The sequence below is a fragment of the Rhinopithecus bieti genome, unplaced genomic scaffold (genome assembly GCF_001698545.2).
Source record: "Rhinopithecus bieti isolate Rb0 unplaced genomic scaffold, ASM169854v2 scaffold_3043, whole genome shotgun sequence".
NCBI classification, from domain to species: Eukaryota; Metazoa; Chordata; class Mammalia; order Primates; family Cercopithecidae; genus Rhinopithecus; species Rhinopithecus bieti.
In genome coordinates, this window is record NW_016804580.1 from 3,882,646 (window position 1) to 3,903,945 (window position 21,300).

General features: G+C 34.7%; 1 protein-coding gene across 2 annotated transcripts in view; it reads left to right on the forward strand.

The window, feature by feature from the left end:
- The window catches only part of MALRD1 (MAM and LDL receptor class A domain containing 1), a 715,118-nt gene that overhangs the window by 592,576 nt on the left and 101,242 nt on the right, over nucleotides 1-21,300 (forward strand). For both annotated transcript variants that reach the window (XM_017869225.1, XM_017869224.1), the window contains exons 35-36: nucleotides 1,191-1,316; nucleotides 9,348-9,414. In XM_017869225.1, coding sequence (XP_017724714.1) covers nucleotides 1,191-1,316; nucleotides 9,348-9,414 — 193 coding nt within the window. The remainder of the gene's footprint in view (nucleotides 1-1,190; nucleotides 1,317-9,347; nucleotides 9,415-21,300) is intronic.

Consider the following 21,300-nt stretch of genomic DNA (forward strand, 5'->3'; position numbering starts at 1 on the left):
CTCTGTTTTGGTACCAGTACCATGCTGTTTTGGTTACTGTAGCCGTGTAGTATAGTGTGAAGTCAGGTAGGGTGATGCCTCCAGCTTTGTTCTTTTGGCTTAGGATTGTCTTGGCAATGCAGGTTCTTTTTTGGTTCCATATGAGCTTTAAAGTAGTTATTTCCAATTCTGTGAAGAAAGTCATTGGTAGCTTGATGGGGATGGCATTGAATCTATAAATTACCTTGAGCAGTATGGCTATTTTCACAATATTGATTCTTCCTATCCATGAGCATGGGATGTTCTTCCATTTGTTTGTGTCCTCTTTTATTTCACTGAGCAGTGGTTTGTAGTTCTCCTTGAAGAGGTCCTTCACATCCCTTGTAATTTGGATTCCTAGATACCATCTCACACCAGTTAGAATGGTGATCATTAAAAAGTCAGGAAACAACAGGTGCTGGAGAGGATGTGGAGAAATAGGAACACTTTGACACTGTTGGTGGGACTGTAAACTAGTTCAACCATTGTGGAAGACAGTGTGGCAATTCCTCAAGGATATAGAACTAGAAATACCATTTGACCCAGCCATCCCATTACTGGGTATATACCCAAACGAATATAAATCATGCTGCTATAAAGACACATGCACACGTATGTTTACTGCGGCACTATTCACAATAGCAAAGGCTTGGAACCAACACAAATCTCCATCAATGATAGACTGGATTAAGAATATGTGGCACATATGTACCATGGAATACTAGGCAGCCGTAAAAAAGGATGAGTTTGTGTTCTTTGTGGGAACATGGATGCAGCTGGAAACCATCATTCTCAGCAAACTATCGCAAGGACAAAAAACCGAACACTGCATGTTCTCACTCATGGGTTGGAATTGAACAATGAGAACACTTAGACACAAGAAGGGAAGCATCACACACCGGGGCCTGTTGTGGGATGGGGGAAGGGGGGAAGGATACCATTAGGAGATATACCTAATGTAAATGACAAGTTAACGGGTGCAGCACACCAACATGGCATATGTATACATATGTAATAAACCTGTACGTTGTACACATGTACCCTAGAACTTAAAGTATAATAAAAAAAAAAAGAGTAATATAATAAACTGTTACTTATTATTTTGTTGTGATAATTCACTGGGACAAAAAAAAAATGCTTGCATCCCTGATCATTATTCTTTTTGTTTGCAGCCAACAAGAGCTGTTCTAATGGAGCTCTGGTATGTGCCTCCTCTAATAGCTGTATCCCAGCCCACCAGCGCTGTGATGCTTTTGCCGACTGCATGGATTTCCAGCTTGATGAGTCCAGCTGCTCAGGTACCCCATTTCCATTAAAATATTCCTGTGATATGAACCAGCAACTTAACCTGCACACAATGAAAATATTAAAACTTGAGGTTCTAAATAATGGCAAGCATGGAATAATTGGATTTCTATTCTTGGTTTGGGGGCAGAAAGTATGTTGACATTAATTGCTACATTTCTAAAAATTATAAACATATAATGAGCTCATGCTAGATCTACATAATGTTTGATAAGAAAAATCAAAGATGTAATTTTAACACAATGTAATTTAAGATTATTAGCATTTAATAATCTCTCCTCTGAAAATTGCTTGGTTTCTATAATAAAGAAACCCTATTCAATCTAGTGCTATTGTTTTATTTTTAAATTGTGGTCTTCTTTTGTCCACTTCTTTATAAGAGTTTTCTATTTGCATAATCTAGTTACATATTTAAAACTAAATTTATTAAACCTTAGTTTGACTTCTAAACATTTTTCTTTCTTCTGATCTTGGAACATTTATACAGCATAAGAACTGATGGTATATATCTGTCATTATACTTTTATCAAAGCTGCTTTAGAATTTTCTAATTTATTGTAGCCCCTTGTTAACATCTCTCCTGAGTAAATGATTTTTTTTTATTTCACATAGGTGACATATAAAATTACAGACCATTAAAGGCAATATGATTTTGTCCTAACTAAAGGATAATATAAATTAATGATAGAGATATATTCAGTGAAATTTCCTAAATAAATTGGAAATATTTTATATCAAAACTAGTTAAGAAAATACTCTGTATCTTTCAAGAGAGGAGAACATTATGAGATCTGTGGTAGAAGCATGATAATTGTAATCAAATCACATTGTGAAAAGTCTTATTTTTGTATAATGCTGGAAGTGAGTACTCACACAGCACTGCATTTTATGAGTGCAAAAGCAAATGAAAAAGTGACCAAATCTGGCCCCATAAAATGTGCAAAGATGGATACTCTTTGTCACTTTTTCTGTACTCAGAATGCATGTGCTTCAGATAAGATACCAGTATTATTTTCTTTACAGAAAGTAAGAAAGCCATTACTGAATAGCTCCATTCTTTGACACTAGTAAGAGACAGTATTTATGCCAGACCCAAACTTATTTACATAAAGATGAGATTATCTTCAGCATGGTCCTATATGAGCACAAATATAATATGTTATAATTTATTAGCTTCTTTGATATAGTCTGCTTTTAAAAGTGGGATCAGAAAAACAATACTTGTCATTCATACCCAGCAACAGACAATCTGCAGGTAGTACTGTAGAACACATTTTTGTTGTCCGTCTCTTTTCATCAGTCACCAGTCATGTTTACAGTTCACTTCCAAAGTGTAGGTCATGTTGACACAGCTATTGAGTTAGAGTAAAATAAAGAACTAGTGAAATACAGTTTTCAGAAATAAAATCCCTATTATATTATGTTTTATCTATTTACATGTTGTATGCTTTTTGGACTGTCAATCAAGTATAATAAAGCCAAGCTTCTGTTTTAAAGATGTCTTTAAGCCTGATCCACACTAAAGATTTGTCAATGTATATTACACATTACTCTTTCTTTCCAACATTATATTCTTTTAAGGTCAGGATTTATTAGGCTTTTGTGAACCCAATCTTTACAGTATCCAATAATTCCCGTAGTGGTCTCACCACGATCAGAATCTGGCCTCACCCACCCTGAGGTTTAAGTCATAAACAAGAATATTAAGGTCGGGCACTGTATAAATGTTGCAGGCTACACATATTTCAATGAATCCTGTTCATGCCTAACTTATATTATAAAAGTATATTATTTTCCAGTTTTGGTTGCTTTGCAACCAGAAGTTATTGGCCAGAATTTGTCTGGCTAAATCTAAACCGAAAGTGTTTTTCTAGTCATTTGCAGTAGTAGAGGTTAATAAAGCTTATGCTAAGGTGAAACTATAATTATGATAATCATTCATTTGAAGAAGAATTAGGAAAGGACACTAAAAATGTACAATTGTAGGATGGGACATTATAAATATAAATACATGAAAACACTGACAATGCTGGTGGTGATGATGATGATGATGACGACGATGATGATACAGCTTAATAAAGTTTCAGAAGTATTTAAAAACCAAACAAAACAAACGCAAATACTTCTCAGGCAAGTACTGTGGAGCTACTTCAAGTTTGTTTGTTATTATTTTTATTTTTTAATTGACACATCATAATTGTACATATTTATGGGGTACAATTTGACGTTTCAGTGCATATGTTTTGTATAATGATCAAATCAGGGTGGTTAGCTTATCCATCACCTCATGCATTAATTATTTCTTTGTGGTAAGAACGTTGAAGAGCCTCTCTCCTAGCCATTTTGTAATATACAATATCTTAATATTTACCCGTTACCCTACTGTGCAACAGAACACAAAACTTGTTCCTTCTATCTAATAGTAACTTTATACCCATTGGCCAACCTCTGCCTGTCCTTTTCCTCCCCTCTCTAGTCACTGGTAAGCACTGTTCTATTCTCTGCTTCTATGATATCAACTTTTGAGGCTTGATAGATTTTCCTGTAGTCCCTGTGCCAGGATTTCAAGATAAAGAGAATAATCCCTTCCCTCTGGGACTTGGTTTGTTGCACAAAATCTTTGGGTAGACTCCTAGGGTGTATATATCTCTTCAAACTATGTGCAAATAATCGTGTATATGCATACTTATCTGGGACAGTATATAAATGCCATGTGATTCAAAGGGGTTCGTATGCCCACAGCATCAAAAACTGCAAGTAGTTGTAGAAATTCTGAGCTAAATAGCTAATCATTTGACATTTTTACTCTAACAGGCTTTGGAGTCAGAAGACAGGGTTTAGTTCTAGTTCAGATGCTTCTTTGCTATTAACTCAAGTAAGTTATGTGAACCACTTGAGGCCACACTTTCCTCCTCTGCAAAATGAGGATAATTATGGTATATAAGACACAATGTTATGAGGACTAAGTGAGATAACACATGTAAAACTCTTAGGCCAGTCCCTGACACATAGTAGGCCTTATATAAATGGTAGTGGTGATGGTGATTATAACCACAAAGGAAGAAAAGGAAGAGAAGAAGGAGAAGATGGAGAGAGCAATGTCAAGGAAACTAGGTTTCATAGGCAATGCAGATACTCCCCCCAATATGGAAAGATGATTGAGAACAATTATTTAATACCTTATACACACCATTCACTAGTATAAAAATGATAACAAATTTAATTTAACCTTCCTAGCAGTCCTATAAGGAAGTGATATCATACATATTTCTACTTGAAGAATCTTTTTTTTTTTTTTTTTTTTTTTGAGACGGAGTCTCGCTCTGTCGCCCAGGCTGGAGTGCAGTGGCACGATCTTGGCTCACTGCAAGCTCTGCCTCCTGGGTTCACGCCATTCTCCTGCCTCAGCCTCCTGAGTAGCTGGGACTACAGGCGCCCACGACCATGCCTGGCTAATTTTTTTGTATTTTTAATAGAGACAGGGTTTCACTGTGTTAGTCAGGATGGTCTCGATCTCCTGACCTCATGATCCTCCCGCCTCAGCCTCCCAAAGTGCTGGGATTACAGGCATGAGCCACCGCGCCCGGCCTCTACATGAAAAATCTTAGAGTACCTAGCTCAAAGTCCCATAACTCTTAAATGACTGAGCCAGGTATCATCAGGGAGCACCAGGATTCATGTGGTATCAATCTTCCCAGAAAACTAGTATATAGCACCTGTCACTTCCCTGGTCTCTATGTACATTAAGGGGGAAAAATGGAGGCTTACTTGCAAATTATTTCTATTTAAGCTTAAAACTTACTATTGTTTTTATATGTGTGTTGCTCTTTGGGAGTCAATGTGAGATAACCAGAATGATATTTCTGTGTAACCAGTTGTCACTTGTATTGGCCTCCAGACACATATTCATAATAACCAACACAAAGGGCTACAAGCCAGAGAGACATTGCTGTGGCTAAAGATTGGAAACCTCTGCTAATGGTAATATTGCCCCATAGATTCCCATTTCCCATATTGGGAATTATATCTACTTATCTCCTGGAAATACTCAGCCTCTTCATGGCTAATTAGCCATATCCATCTCCTTCCCCGTTTCATTTGCTCTCTGCTTAAAATTGTTTTGAGTAAATCAAAGCTGAAAATACTTTGCGCTGTGTCTTTCTGTATTATGGATAAAGAACCTGGGTCTAAAGCAGAAAGTTATAAAATCTTATCACAGAGACAAACTGGGAGTTTTCTGCCCTGCAAAACAACAGGACTCACCTCTGTTTCCAGTGAACATCTGTGTTCTTTGCATTGCACTCCACTATACAGCACAAAAATGCATGTTTAGATTCACACAGAAGCATTCTGATGTAAAGCAAGCTTATGTTTCATTTTCTGTAATCAATTTAAATATGAATGACCCACCCCAAAATGAGCAGCTCTGCTGTACTGTTTGTTTTCTGATACTCTGCAGTCTCCGACACTGTTCTCATTTTTCAATAAAACAAAATCCATATTTGAGGAAGACTGAAATTACACCCAAGATCAAAAATGACCATAAAACAGCTTATCTAACAAGGTTTATACCAATTTGTGCTTTATCATATTGGTGGCTATTGTTCAGTCAAATCAGCAAATTTCTTATTTGTAAAGCAGACCTCATGTCTGTTCTGTTCAGTGGAGCATGCCACCCAGTCCTGAGGGACGGAGCTCCTTACTCTCGTCTTAGGCACCTTACTCCCTTGTTTTATGTAATTAGTTAAGGAGGACTAAGGGAGGGCAAGATGGGAAATACATTCCTGGGAAAACAAACTGCTGATTTTTTTTTGAAACCAAAAATGATGCCAGACTCAAGATATATTTCAGTTTTGATCCTAAACTGCAACTTCCCTCCTTCCTTGCTTTCCTCTTTCTTAATGCCTGCTATCCCTTCTCTAGTGTGCAATGACTGCCTTTATTAACCCATTTTCACACTGCTATAAAGGCATACCTGAGAATGGGTAGTTTATTTGGAAAAAAAAAAAAAAGAAGAAGAAGAGGTTTAATTGGCTCATGGTTCTGCAGGTTAGACAGGATTCTGCTTCTAAGCTGGCTTCAGGCAACTTACAATCATGATGGAAGGCAAAGGCAAAGCAAGCACATGGCTGGCAGGGGAGGGAGAGAGAAGGGGAAAGTGCTAAATGCTTTCAAACAACCAGATCTCATGAGAACTCCACCATGAGACAGCACTAGGGGGATGGTGCTCAACTATTGGAAACCACTCCCATGATCCAGTCACCTCCCACTAGGTCCCACATCCAACACTGGGGATCACAGTTTGACATAAGATTTGGATGGGGACACAAAACCAAACATTATCACTGCTTAACAGTCTACTCTCTCATGCCAGCCTTTCCTTGTTTTACTTCAATACGTATTGCTTACATAAAATTTCTAGTTCTCTATTTTCTCACTTCCTTCATGATTATCATTTCTCTGTTCTAGTAAGTGTTTTCTCTGTCTCTGCTAAGATTGGGCTTATCAAAGACAAGGAACATTATCTATGTGACCCTATAGTACCAGAAACAATGATTTCAAAATGACTTGAAAAACTCCGAACAGTGATGCTATCTAAAAGGCAGAGAAAAATATCTGAAGAAAAGCCTCAAATCTATATCTCTACTTCGTATTAAATATTTCGTCTGAGGTTGAGACCTGCGAATTCCAATGCCCACAGGTCAGGTCACTTCCACTTGGATGCCCCTTATGCACTTAAAGCATAACATTATCTTTTCCTTTAAAAATCTTAATTCCCCATAAATTCCCCTCAGTGAATGAAACCACCAACTAGCCAGTGACCCAGCCAGAAAGGTGGACATTATCCTTGACTCTTCCAAATAGTCACCGAGATGTTTCAATCCTAATATTTAAATATCTCTTGAAAGGTCAACAACTTTGTACCCCCAAACCCATCCTAACCCTTTAATTCAGGCAACCATTATGTTTTTGCTAGTTTATTACAAAAAAAACTCTTAACGGGGCTCTCAAATTTTAGGCTTGGTCTTTCTGTTGACTTGACGCACTGCAGCCAGAATTCTAACACATGAAACATGGCACTTCCCTTCTTAAAATCTTGGCTGGGCTGATGTGACCCAAAACCTGTGTGTCTCTGACTTTTTTCTACACTATCTTTGTATTATGAGCAGTTCAACCAGACTGGGCTGTCTTCAGTTCCTCAAACATGCTACACCCTCTTCTGCGGCCTCTGGGTCTTTATGCTCACCTTGACACACACACACTACCACTACTGCCCAAATAAATGGCTACCGATTCTCTCCAGAAAGCTTTTTCTTACTCCCCAAATGTGACCAAAGTGCTCTTCTTGGTGTTCCCATCACTCTTACAACATCCATCCCAATAGAGTAATTTCGTTCTGCATTTTAATGCCACACTCACTTTTTTTATTATTATTTTATTTTATTTTTTTTTTGCATCTGGAAGGACAGTAGGAGCAGGGACCATGGTTGTATATCTTTTTAAAGTCAATATTTATTAAACTCATACTATGAACTGGTTGTTCTTCTAATAGTCTCACAAACCTATGAGATAGTTATTATTTGTTAACCTTGTTTACAGAAAGCAAATAGAGGCACAGAGATATTAACTACCTTACCCCATACTACTCAGCTAATAAATTGAGCTGAGATGAGCAATTGGGCTCCTGTGCCCTCAGTCTTAACAACTATACTAAGATGTCTATATTATTTATTAGTATATTTCCAGTGCCCAGCCCAGTGCCAGACATTTTATGGGTGCTCAGAATGTATTTATTCAATTAAAATTAAAGACAGGAAATTTTAATCAAGTGTTGGAGTTAAAGTAACCCACCGAGGGAGGACTGGTATCCTGCAAGAGAGGTGTTGAATTATACCCCATAAATATGTGCAATTGCAATGTGTCAAGTAAAAACAAAAAGCCTAGGAACAACTTGAGTCTTCACTAAATAGGGGAATTGACAGGCCTTGGTGGATCTAGATGTCTCGTGAGGGTATAAGGAGGCAGTTCATATGAACACAGTATTAGGAACTAAATGTGCTAACCACTCTCCCAGTAGTTACTCTATGAAGATATTTAGCTTCTTTTTAACCTATTAAGTAAACCACCTTTGAAAATAAATGTTCCTGTTAAACTAGAACTAGGGAGTGACACAAGCAGTGAAATAAGAAGACCAGGGACAAACCTGAGTTATAATGACATCGATCACGGATGCAGAGGTAGGACATCTGCATGCTCGTGAGTGACATATCACAAAAGGCTTTTGCCTGCCGTGACATGAGGACTGTTGTGTAGAACTAGAGAAATGTTTCAGTAAACAAAACACTTTATTGTCATCACAAATATGTCATGCAGACACATTCTAAATAAACTTCTCCCCAATCCAGGGGAGAAGTTCTAGTGTTCTAAAGCACTGTGAGATGACTATGGTTAACAATAATATATCATACAGTTTCAAATAGTTCCAAGGAGTATACTGAATGTTCTCAACACAAAGAAACAGTAAATTTATAAGATGATGGATATGCCAACTTCCCTGATCCCCTGATCTGGTCACTATACTGTGTGTGTGTGTGTATACATATGTGTGTATATATACACACACACACAGACTATATATATGCACTATAGATATACACACACTATATATATACATATACATACATATATATGTACATGTATATATAGTGTATAGTGACCAGATTTTTTGCTAAAAAAAAATTTTTTTTAAATTAAACAAGTAAATAATTTTTTTAAGTCTTCTCTTTTTGTGGATCATTCAGGCATGTGAAGGGCATGAACACATTCAGGGCAGCAGGGGCCAGTGGTCAAATTTGAAGGGAGTACAGGAAAGTAACCTACGGGAATTCTTTTGCTTTTTGCAACTGAAAAGGAATTTACTCTCAGAGATTATTAGATTTAATGTCATGACAAATAGTGATATCTTCTCTTCTCTCCTAATACTATTTATAATTAACTGGCATCTTTGTGATGCTTCTTTTTAGAATGTCCATTAAATTACTGCAGAAATGGTGGGACTTGTGTAGTGGAGAAAAATGGTCCTATGTGTCGGTAAGAAGCATTGTTTAATTTTTTTTATGATTTTTTGAAGCTGGCTTACTTATTTTTCTATAGGCTGATATAATAGAGCATCAATCAGTATGTGGTTAGTAAGGTAAAAGTAGTGGATAATGGCACTATTTACATTTATCTGTTTGAATAAGGTAAAGGAATATGTGAGTACATTTCAGAGAAATATGTGTTATTTATTATGATTGTGTATGTTTTCATAATTTTATATGTGGAATATATAATTTTAATAATACTGTTCTTTGCATTTAATATTTCTATCAGGTTTTTAAAAGATTTTTTTCTGATATGAATATCTTTCTATTTCAGATGAACTTTGTGTATTTTCTGTCTTCATTTCAAAGTTCATATTTCTCTTTAACAACAAAGGATGAAATTAATTTATAAATAAAATCATTTGCTTGTGTATGCAGTGGGTATTTATAAGTAAAATTAAGGTATAGATAAGAAATACATTTGCAGACTCAAAGCAAGAGTAAACAAAAATAGGCCTTGTGATTTCTTTGGGGAAATATTTATATTGCATATCAAAGATGGCTTGATTTATTCTCTCACCCTTTGGGGAATTGTGCAAAATAGTTTCATGAACTCCAAAGGAAATGATGCATATTTCATTATATTTGTGTTTATGCCTGTATAAGCTAACAGACCAATGGATATATCACTTTCCTTATTAGAAAACTCATTGAAGGTTGCTACTCAAATCATTACAAAACACACAAAGGTATCTGAAAAACAATGATTAATAGTTGTTTGAGTCCTTATTTCTTTCTGAATCAACACACATAATTTAGAAAAAGTAGTTTATTCCTAAAAAAATTTTAAAATCTACCAATTAAAACAATAGCAAAAATTTTATGATGGACTATATTTAGACACTGCTTTAGTTTAACATTGTTGAAATGTAACTACTACTGAGTTTCTTGAAACTGTTTTCTCTTTCAATGTTTTACATAATTTATTTCTCAGCATGTCAACAGAATTATACTTTTCCCCATGTCAGTTTCCATGGAAATTAATTTATCAGAAACTATTACTTGATGGAAAACAGGATACATAATATTAATTTATAAAATCTTCTGAAAGAAGTTTGAATTATACCATAAATAATGTTTACTAAGTATCAACTGAGTAAATAATATTAATGTCAACTGCTTACAGTAAAGAGGTTTGATTTTGTCCTCTTCAATCCTGACAGTTAGGCCAGAAGACTCCCAGAAAGAGCAAGAAAAGAGCTTTACATTCTTGTTGTGGTCTTAAATAAACTTAAAAAATTAAAATCCAGATGGTGAAGTCCTAAACTTCTCTCAAATGGGAGAACTCGAAGGTGAGGGAAATGAGACAGAGAATTGGGAGAAGAAAGGAAGTCAATGGAGAAAAATGTAGAAAGGAATTTACTGCTAAGAAAGTCAATCAAATGTCCTAAAGTATTATTTTTGATAGCAAATCATACTTTACAAATAGTGAAATAACTATAATGAACATCAGTGCAAACAAATGTTGGAATTAGTGCTGTCTAGAATGTAGGTATGAAAAAATGACTTTTGAAACTTTTTCTGTGTTGTAATAGCTTAGCCATTTCATTCAAATTTTTCTTTCTTTAAAATTATGAACTAAAAGGTAATATATGTGGGTTGTCATAAGTCTTTTAAAACATGCAGTAGTGTATCAGGCAAAAGTAGAACTCTTGACAGTCAAATCCTAGTCTGTAGTAGTAAGGTTTGTATCCATTTAGATATGTTTTTCTTTACACAAACACACATAGACACACAAAATTTTAAATTCTTAAATCCCTTGTATATTATTTTAATCTTTATTTTAGGTTCAGGGTTTATTTTAGGTTCAAAATCCTCCATGATGAGTTTACTTATGTAACAAACCAACACGTGTAGTTTTATTTATTAAAAATTTATTGAGTCAAATATTTATTAAGTAAACTTGTCATGGGGGATTTTGTACAGATTATTCCATCACCCAAGTACTAAGCCTAATACTCATTTTTTATTTTGCGTGATCCTCTCTTTCCTCTCACCCTCCGTGCTGCAGTAAGCCCCAGTATCTGTTGTTCCCCTTTGTGCATCCATGTGTTCTCATCATTTAGCTCACACTTACAAGTGAGAACATGTGGTATTTGGTTTTATGTTTCTGCATTAGTTTGCTAAAGATTATGGCCTCTGGCTCCATCCATGTTCCTGCAAAGGACATGATCTAATTCTTTTTTTAAGGCTGCATAGTATTCCATGGTGTATACGTACCACATTTCCTTTATCCAGTCTACCATCGATGGACATTTAGATTGATTCTTCATCGTTGCTATTGTGAATAGTGCTACAATGAACATATATGTGAAGGTGCCTTTATGATAGAAAAACTTATATTCCTTTGAGTATATGCCCAGTAATGGGATTGCTGGGTCCAGTGGTAGTTCTGTTTTTAGCTCTTTGAGGAATCACCACACCGCTTTGACAATGGTTGAATTTATACTTTCACCAGCAGTATATAAGTGTTCCTTTTCCCCCCACAACCTTGCTAGCATCTGATATTTTTTGACTTTTTAGTAATAGCCATTCTGACTGGTGTGAGATGATAGGTCACTATGGTTTTGACTTCTATTCCTGTAATGATCAGTAATGTTGGGCTTTTTTTTATATGCTTATTGGCTGTGTGTGTGTCTTCTTTCAAAAAGTGTCTATTCATGTCCTTTGCTCACTATTTAATGGGGTTGTTTATTTTCTTCTTGTAAATTTGAAACCCCTCATATTAAAAAGGCACTTTAACCTGGAATTTATAATAAAGTGATAATCTTTACTTTTCACCTTTTCATCTTGGCAGTGTTTAGCGTGGATTGCTCTTTCTTATTACCCGGTTTCTGGGATATCACTGACTATGCCTGTCCCTCTCCTTCACCCATTCCTTTTCTTTCCTGTTGTCTAAATATTGGGATGTTAGACAGTGCTTGCGGTTTCTGTCCTGTCTGTCTGCACTCACTCACTATCTAATCTTGTTTAGCTTTGGACCTGGGTATAAAATTTGTAGACTTTGAATACAGCTTACCAGCAGACCAGACTCTACATTTAACCAGAGACACGACGCCAGATCTCATTCAGATTTTATTTGGATATCTCCTAGGCATCGCAAATGTCATGTGTTCTAAAAGACCAGTTTTCTGGACAGGCCATGTTCTTCTATTTCTCTAAGCTTTGGATAAACTGATCCTTCTGTCTAGAACCTTCTCTTTTTTAACCTATTTGCCCAGAGGATGCCTTTTCATCCTTTAGATCCAACATAGGTGATGTTTTTTCTGGGAAGCCGATTCCAGCCCAACCAGGGACGGTCGCTTTTTCCTCCTTCTGGCTCCTCTCCTCTCTTGCTTCCCTTTCCACAATATTTTATGAGTATTAGTTTTACAAAACTGCCTGTTGAAAATCAGCCCCATCTATCTAAAAAATGCATTTCCAGTAAAATTCTGTTCTTTATGATGATCAGAATTTGTTTTGCTAGTTTTCATTTTTAAGGATACCTCCAACAATTATGGTCATCGAAAAATTGTTAAATATGCTGACTTCTTACAAATTACACATTATGTAAATTAATAAAATGGGAGTGAAAAATGTTTAAAACTAACACAAAAAAGGAACGAAAGGAATAAATAACAATAGCATAACAGATCAGTTGCTTTTCTGAAAGAAACATTTATTGTAAAGTGTAACATTATATATTGACATCATTGCATTGCAAGTTTTTCTAGCTATTAATTCTTATTTATCTTTTGCAAGAATTTATATTTCTGACCTGATAATTTGTTCAAAATATCAAAACTAAATTACTATCTGACAAACATGACAACGTGAAAACATCTTGGTTAATAAAAAGCATTTCATCCAAATAAAGGCCATGCGCAGTGGCTCACCTTCATGGTCTCAGTACTTTGGGAGACTGAGACAGGAGTATTGCTTGAGCCTGGGAGGTAGAGGCTGCAATGAGTTGTGATCGCGACAGCCTGAGTGACGGAGTGAGTTCCTGTCTCAATAATAATAATAATAATATTCATATTTTGTGACAGAAAAAAATTAATAATATAATCAAAGACCTTAAAGTATAAAATAGATTAGGATAAAAATATGTCGAGAAGAGAAATCAAAAGATTAGTTTAAGGAGGAAAGGTACATTTAATTTTTTTTTTTTTTTTTTTTTTTTTTTTACTTATTTACTAACTTTTATTGTAGGTTCACGGGTACATGTGTAGGTTTGTTATATAAAAAAATGACATGTCTCAGAGGTTTGGTGTACAGATTATTTCATCACCCAGGTAATAAGCATAGTACCCAATAGGTAGTAGTTCTATCCTCACCCTCCTCCCACCCTCCACTCTCAAGCAGGCCCCAGTGTCTGTTGTTCCCTTCTTCGTGTCTATGTATATTTGATGTTTAGCTCCCAATTAAAATGTCCAACTATTAAAAACTTTTAGGTATTTTGTATTGAAAGATGACACATATTCCATCACCATTGTAATTACATTTTCAACATTTGCATTTAAGAGAGTGATGTCGGTTTCATTTACAGTAACCTGGAAATTGTATCTTTTGCAATTTATTAATATTAACCTGAAAACATTAATTTTAACTTAAAATTAAAGGGACTGTGAAAGTTTTCAAAACTCCTTTGGAGAGTTCATGGGCAAAAATTTTGAAGACCATGAGCCAAGAAAACAAAGGTCATGTCTTCAATACCTTTTCATGACCAGTCCCTAATGTATACCTGACATTGCAAGAGTTATTTTAGTAGGTGGCTCACAAAATAAATGATGAATGAATGTAAAGTCCTGAAATTTCAAAGAAAAGCATCAATACATTAAAATATATTCTTGAAATGTATTGAAATATGAGAAAATGACCTCACCATAACCCAAACTATCATTCAAAAAAGAATTAGTGGGGGATTTCCTATGTATGCAGCAGGAAGTACTGAGTAAGCGTATGATGCGTCCATCATGCTAAAAAGAAATTACTCTCCAATTTATAGGATAGAGCAACTACCAAAAAAAAAAAAATTGTCATCTATTAAAGAAATTCCATTTTACTGCAATGACAGAAGAGGGTGCTCTTAAATTAGAAATCTTGTAAACTATCTCAAATTTCATAATATGAAGAGACAAATGAAATTTTCATTCATGGAAGGCCTTTGTTAAAAATAAAATTCAGTTAGAACACTTCCTTTCCCTACCCAAAAAACAACAAAGAAACATGGTGTAAAAAATAAAATACATTAAGACCCTTAAGTCCAATTCCAAGCTAAATTGAATATTATTTTAAAAAACATATAATTGGGGTTATTTGAAAACAAATACACGCAACACTTTAATTTAAAAATTTAAAGTCTAAGTATAAAAATGCGTTAAAAAAAAAGCAAGAATTAATTGAACCCAAGGAAATAAATTGGCTGAATTAACTTAATTCCTTGAACCCAGGAAAAAATGAAATTGAAAAAGTAAAGATTAAATTATCATTTTCAAAGGATGATATATTCAAATATAAATGTATTAAGAAATTTTAACAAAAGTGGAAAATAAGGAAATGAAAATTAGATAAAGTAAGGAGAATCAAAGAGAAAGTAATTAAAGTGGAAGAAAAAGAACATTCATATGATTGGAGTCCCTAAAGAGGAAAATAAAATAGTAGAACAGAACTCACATTTGAACTATAATTCAAGTAAACTTTTTTCAAAAAATGAAAAGAGACCTGAATTTACCTATTGAAAAAGTCAGCAAGTACCTGAAAATTTTAACACAAAACCAAAAACTCTAATGCATATCCTGGTAAAATATTAAACTTTAAGATACAGAAAAAAAATTTCATGGCCTCTAGGAAAAGAACCAAATAACACAAGAGGACAAGGGATTTGGCTGGCATTAGACTTCTGAAAGTGAAGGAACAAAGAAAACTCTTGTGATTGTCTCCAGAGTTGTGAAAAGTCTTTGAAAATTTTAACATCCATTCTTTATATTTTAAGAAGAGGCACTACAGAAAATGTAAATTGATGGATATTTTTTAAGTATGGTAAACTCTGTATTCCCTATTCCTAAATGTGGCATCTTCCTTAAGAGAAAACCATAAAAAGCACTTCCATTAAAATTAGAAACAAAGCAAATATAACCACTAGTTAAACTGATATTTTATATTGCACTGGAGGTAGTCACCAATAAGAAAAAAATTATTAAGGATTAGAAAAGAAGTTATCATGATGGTATACCTGGAAAACCCTAGAAAATTGATAAAAGTTAATTCAAACAAGAAAAACAATTTAGTAAGCAGGTTTGGAGGATGTAAAATTAGTATTCTTAGATTAATAGTCTACATACATAGACAAAACTATTCAAAGGAAAATGAAAACAAAACTCTATTCACATTGACAACAAAAGATAAAATATTAGAAATATATTTAATAAAATAAAAGCAAAGCTATATAATAAAAACAATCCGGAAGAACTTAAACAAGTGGAAAAACATTTCCTTTCCTGGATAGTTGACTCAACATCATAAAGGTGTTACTTCTCCCTAGATAATTCTATAAGTTTAACACAATCTCAACAAAAAGACCTACAAGCTTTTTGTAGGGGTAAACAATTAGATATTGCATTCATATGGAAAAATAAGTGGAACAATAGCTAGTAAAACACTGAAAAAAATAAAAAAAACCCAACCTATGAGAATCTGAGTAGCCATGAGAAGCTATGAGAATACCAGTATCAATAGAATAAAGCTTTTATTATTATTATTATTTTTTTTTTTTTTTTTTTTTTTTTTTTTTTTNCCCAGGTTTACGCCATTCTCCTGCCTCAGCCTCCCGAGTAGCTGGGACTACAGGCGCCCGCCATCTCGCCCGGCTATAAAGCTTTTATTATTAAACAGCATTATGCAGGCATTTGAACAGACAATTCGACATTTCAGACCAGCAGAGTAGAAAGTTAAAAAATGAATCCAAGTACATATGAAAACTTAGTAAATGATAAAGATGGCATCTCAAATTTCTGGACAAAGATGAACTTTTTAAAAGGGAGTATTGGGGCAACTAGTTAAGTATTTGGAAAAAGATAAAATTAGAACCATACCTCACACTATATATACACAAAGATAATCTTGACTTAAATCAGAGTTCAAAGTGAAACCATACACACTAAAGAAATACACAGTAAATTTCTTTGTACTATGAATGTAGGAAAAAGCTTTTTTTGATGACTCAAATGCAATTGTATTTGAAGACAGATAAAATTAATTACATAAAATTTATTTTAAAACCTTTTTTAATGACAAAAATTACCACCATAAGCAATATCAAAAGATAAGTGGCAATCTGAGAGAAAATACTTATGTTGCATGTATCAGAAAAAGGACAAATATTCCTAATACATAAAGAACTATTTTAATACACAGAGAAAGCCCAAATATCACAGAGAAGAGATAAAAAATTAATTTTAAAATATAGAGAATGATGCTTGTATTTATCAATGTTCCCCAGAGAACCAGAACTAATAGGATATGTATAGATATATAAGCAAAGATTTATGAGAATTGGCTCCTGTAGTTATGGAGGCTGAGAAATCCCACAACATGCCGTCTGCAAGCTGAAGAACCGTAAATACAGTGATGTAATTCAGTCCCAGTTTAAAGGACTAAGAACCAGAGAAGCCAATGCTGTAACTCCCAGTCCAAGGCTGTAGGCCTGAGAACTGGGGATGGGTGTTGTACATCCCAAATCCCAAGGCTGACAACCAAGACCTCTGATGTCTAAGAGCAGCAAGATGGTTGTCCCATCTCAAGAAGGAACCAGTTCCCCCTCCCTTCATCTTTTTATTCTATCTGGGCTCTCAATAGGTTGCATGAAACCTCCCCTCACTGGTGAAGGTGAATCCTTTTTACCCAGTCTACTGATTCAAATGCTAATCTCTTCTGGAAACATCCTCACAGACACACTCAGAAATAATATTTTACCAGCTATCTGGGCATCCCTTAGCTCAGTTAAAACATAGAATTAACCATCACAATGCATAAACATATGAAAAAAGATTCATTTATTTAAAAAAGCAAATTAAAACAATGCTAAGATGTCATTTCTCACTTCTTGAGTAAGCAACATATTCTGATAGCAAAGATATGAAGAAACACTTTGCTAATTGCTAATGCAAATTGGTATAATTCTCATGGAGGTGAATTTGGTAATCTCTAAGAAAACTACATATTCATTTACTTTGGGACCTAACAATTCCATTTATAGAATTTATTCTGTAGGCAGCACAGTTCTAACACTATGAAAATCCATGTCCATAAGGCCTCTGTCACTTTTATAATTTCAAAATATTGGAAACATCCTAAATGCCCACAGATGAATAATCTATTATATGATACACCCATACCATGGAATGCAAAGGGAACATAGAACAGTTAAGAAGCTTTCCTTGGGCCAGGTATAGAAAAGTTATTTTCTGGGCCAAGCTAAAGAAAAATAAAAAAAATATAGTTATCATCACTGAAACTGTTCTGTAGCTTTCTTTCATTTGACTCAAATTTTAAAATCACCTAAAAAGTGTGTTATTGTTGATAATTACATGTCAAGTACCACCTATGTGTTTGACATGCCTATGCTCATGACATAAACCTGTAGAGCAGGTAATAGTATGTGTAATTCAGCAGTTAAGATGAGGGACATTTTGGCCGGGCACGGGGACTCGCACCTATATCCCACCACTTTGGGAGGCCAAGGCAGGTGGATCACTTGAGGTCATGAGTTTGGGACCAGCCTGGCCAACATAGTGAAATTCCAACTCTACTAAAAATACAAAAATTAGTCGTGGTTGATGGCACATGCCTATAATTTTAGCTGCTTTGGAGGCTAAGGCAGGAGAATCACCTGAACCCAGGAGGTGGAGGTTGCAGTGAGCTGAGATCGCACCACTGCACTTCATACTCCAGCCTGGGTGACGGAGTGAGACTGTCTCAAAAAAAGAAGAAGAAGAAAAAAAAAAAAAAAGATGGGGAACGTTTAGATGAGGCTGAGCACAGTGGCTCACACCTGTAATCCTAGCACTTTGGAGGCAGAAGTGGAAGGATTGCTTGAGCCCAGGCTTTAGTGAGTTATAATCTCATATTGCACTTTAGCTTGTGTGACTGAACGAGATTCTATTTTAAAAAGAGAGAGAGAGAGAGAGAGAGAGAGATGAGACATGGTGAAATTAAGTACTTTTCCCAGAGACAAAAAACAAAACAGTTGCTTGAGCCCAGATTCAAACCTAGTTCTTTGGCCACGATCTATGCTCAACCCTTGTGGATGCTAACTCTTTGGAGATCTGACTAGATGGCTTATGATTCTAGGGTTGCATGATACTATGAGTACAAATTTGAATAAAATACCTTAAGGAAAATCTAAAACTTAGCTTTATTTGCATTTGACTCTTTCCTTTTCTTTAACACACTGTGCAGTTTCGTTCCTATGAGAATCCATATTGTCTATTTTATGCTTTCCCACCTTGACTAACTGAAAAACTCCAGATGCATCCTTTACTTCCCATTTAATATAGAATCTCCTCTCTAGAACATTCCCTAAACCCACACGCATATAGATTATATCCTGTGTGCAGTGCAGTGTACAATAAAGGAAAGAGATATGATTCTAAAAACTGACAGACCCAGGTTTGGGTATAAGCTCCACTGCTAACTAACTCCATGACTTTAAAAAATTACCTAACCTCTCACTAAGGCAGAGGATGAAAATGGACATTTGCTTACAACTAACCTTCTCTGCCATGATGAAGCTGTGAATTAAAAGAGGATACTGCAATTGCTGAAATGTATCATTAATAATTGTTTTATTTACTGAAGAATGTTTTTTTAAAAATTGTGTATCTAAGTGGGAGACACTAGTAATCTGTTTGCCAATTGCATATTTAACATCAGCTAAATTATCTCCATAGCAACCAACAATCATTCTTTACTAGGTGGAATACAAAACAAATCATCAAAATTTAAGACCATGGCCTCTGCTGTTATTTTTTCAAGCATAACGTAGTACTCAAATGTTGAGGACTAACAAAAATCCTCATAATAACATTGGGATGCTTTGCAAAGGAAAATCATTCCAAAGTTTCAAAAAAGTCGATTTAAAGTAGAGAATATTTAGATATATTTTAGGTAATAAGCTTGAGAGGCCATGCAGGGTGGTGCATTATTTTCAAATCTAACTTATGAAAAAGACAGTTTTATAGAAAAGCATAAATTACTAAAATTGGCCCAAGAATAGGCATAAAAGTTGAATACATTGGTGGACATAGGAGAAATTTAAAAGTCAAAACTGTAGTCTCTCCCTTCAAAAAGTGTCAATGTGTTTTCTGTCAAAAAACTGAAGGCATTTTCCCTTAAAACCAAGATTTTTTTTTTTTTTTTTTAAGTCAGGGAGGTCTGCCCGACCTTGGATTATTCTGTTTGCTCACAGGGTTTTAGCCAAAGGTACAAGCCAAAATAAGTAGAAGCTAAACATATTGAAAAAGAAGAAACAGATATTTTTACAGATATTGACAGCCTAGGAAATCCACGTAAATTTACTGCAATACTATTAGATTGAAAACAGGGTTCAGCGAGATAGATGGAAATAAGATAAATATAAAAGACTAGATGAATTTCCTTTTCACCAGTAGTAATAATAATTAAACTAGATAATTGGAAAAGGGCTCCATTCTGAAATAGTAGTAATTATTATAATATATAGAGGCCTATACTGAACAGTACACATGCATCACCCACATAAAGAACCCTAAAAAGCACAAATGAAGGACCCTCACAGAAGACCTAAATAAATGGATAAAAAAAAAAAAATGAACAATCCACTTTCCAGAGTTAGTGATTTTCAATATTGCACAAATGACCATTAGCCAATTAATTACATTGACTAATTAAATCTAGTTAATAATTTAGATTTCTGTTTGATTTTAAAATAGGCAAATGGATTTTAATGTTCACTTGGAAAAATAAAACTTAAAGTCAAAATTATGAAATGGTATTTACAATACTTGACAATATAGCTTGCTATAAAGTCATTGTAAAATAAATATTATGAAGCTGGAACAGAAATAGACAAATAGACCCTTGGGAAAGAATAAAAAGTCTACCAATAGCTTAATGTGGTTACATAAAATTAGTATAAAATAGGTGGCATTTCAAGTTAATGAGAATGGATGAGTTAGAATATGTAATAATTGATATTAAGATAATTGGTTAGCCATTAATTTAAAATGTAAATTATTATTGGCATAATACACAGGAATTAATTTCAGAATTATTAAAAGTATATATAGGGGAAAAGTATAAAATTTCTTAGGGAAAATAGCATGCAAGAGTATTTTAAAATCTGGAAGTATGAAGGTCTTTTCTAAGCTTACTAAGCAGCCATAAAATAAAAGATAAACAGATTTGAAAACTTGATCAAATGGATGATTCTTAAACAAAAGTATTTAGTGTGGTAAAAGACACCATAAACAAAATTTAAAAAAATAATAATAACTAGGGCCAGGTGCGATGGCTCACACCTGTAATCCCAGCACTTTGGGAGGCCAGGTAGGGTAGATCACCTGAGGTCAGGAGTGCAAGACTAGCCTGCCAACATGAAGAAACCCCATCTCTTCTAAAAATACAAAAATCAGGCAGGTGTGGTGGCAGGTTCCTATAATCCCACCTACACGGGAAGCTGGGGTAGGAGAATGGCTTGAACACGGGTGGGGGCAGAGATTTCGCACTAAGCCAGGATTCCACCACTCCCTCCAGCCTGGGTGACAGAGTGCGACTGTCTCAAAAAAAAAAAAAAAAAAAAAAAAAAAAGAAAAAG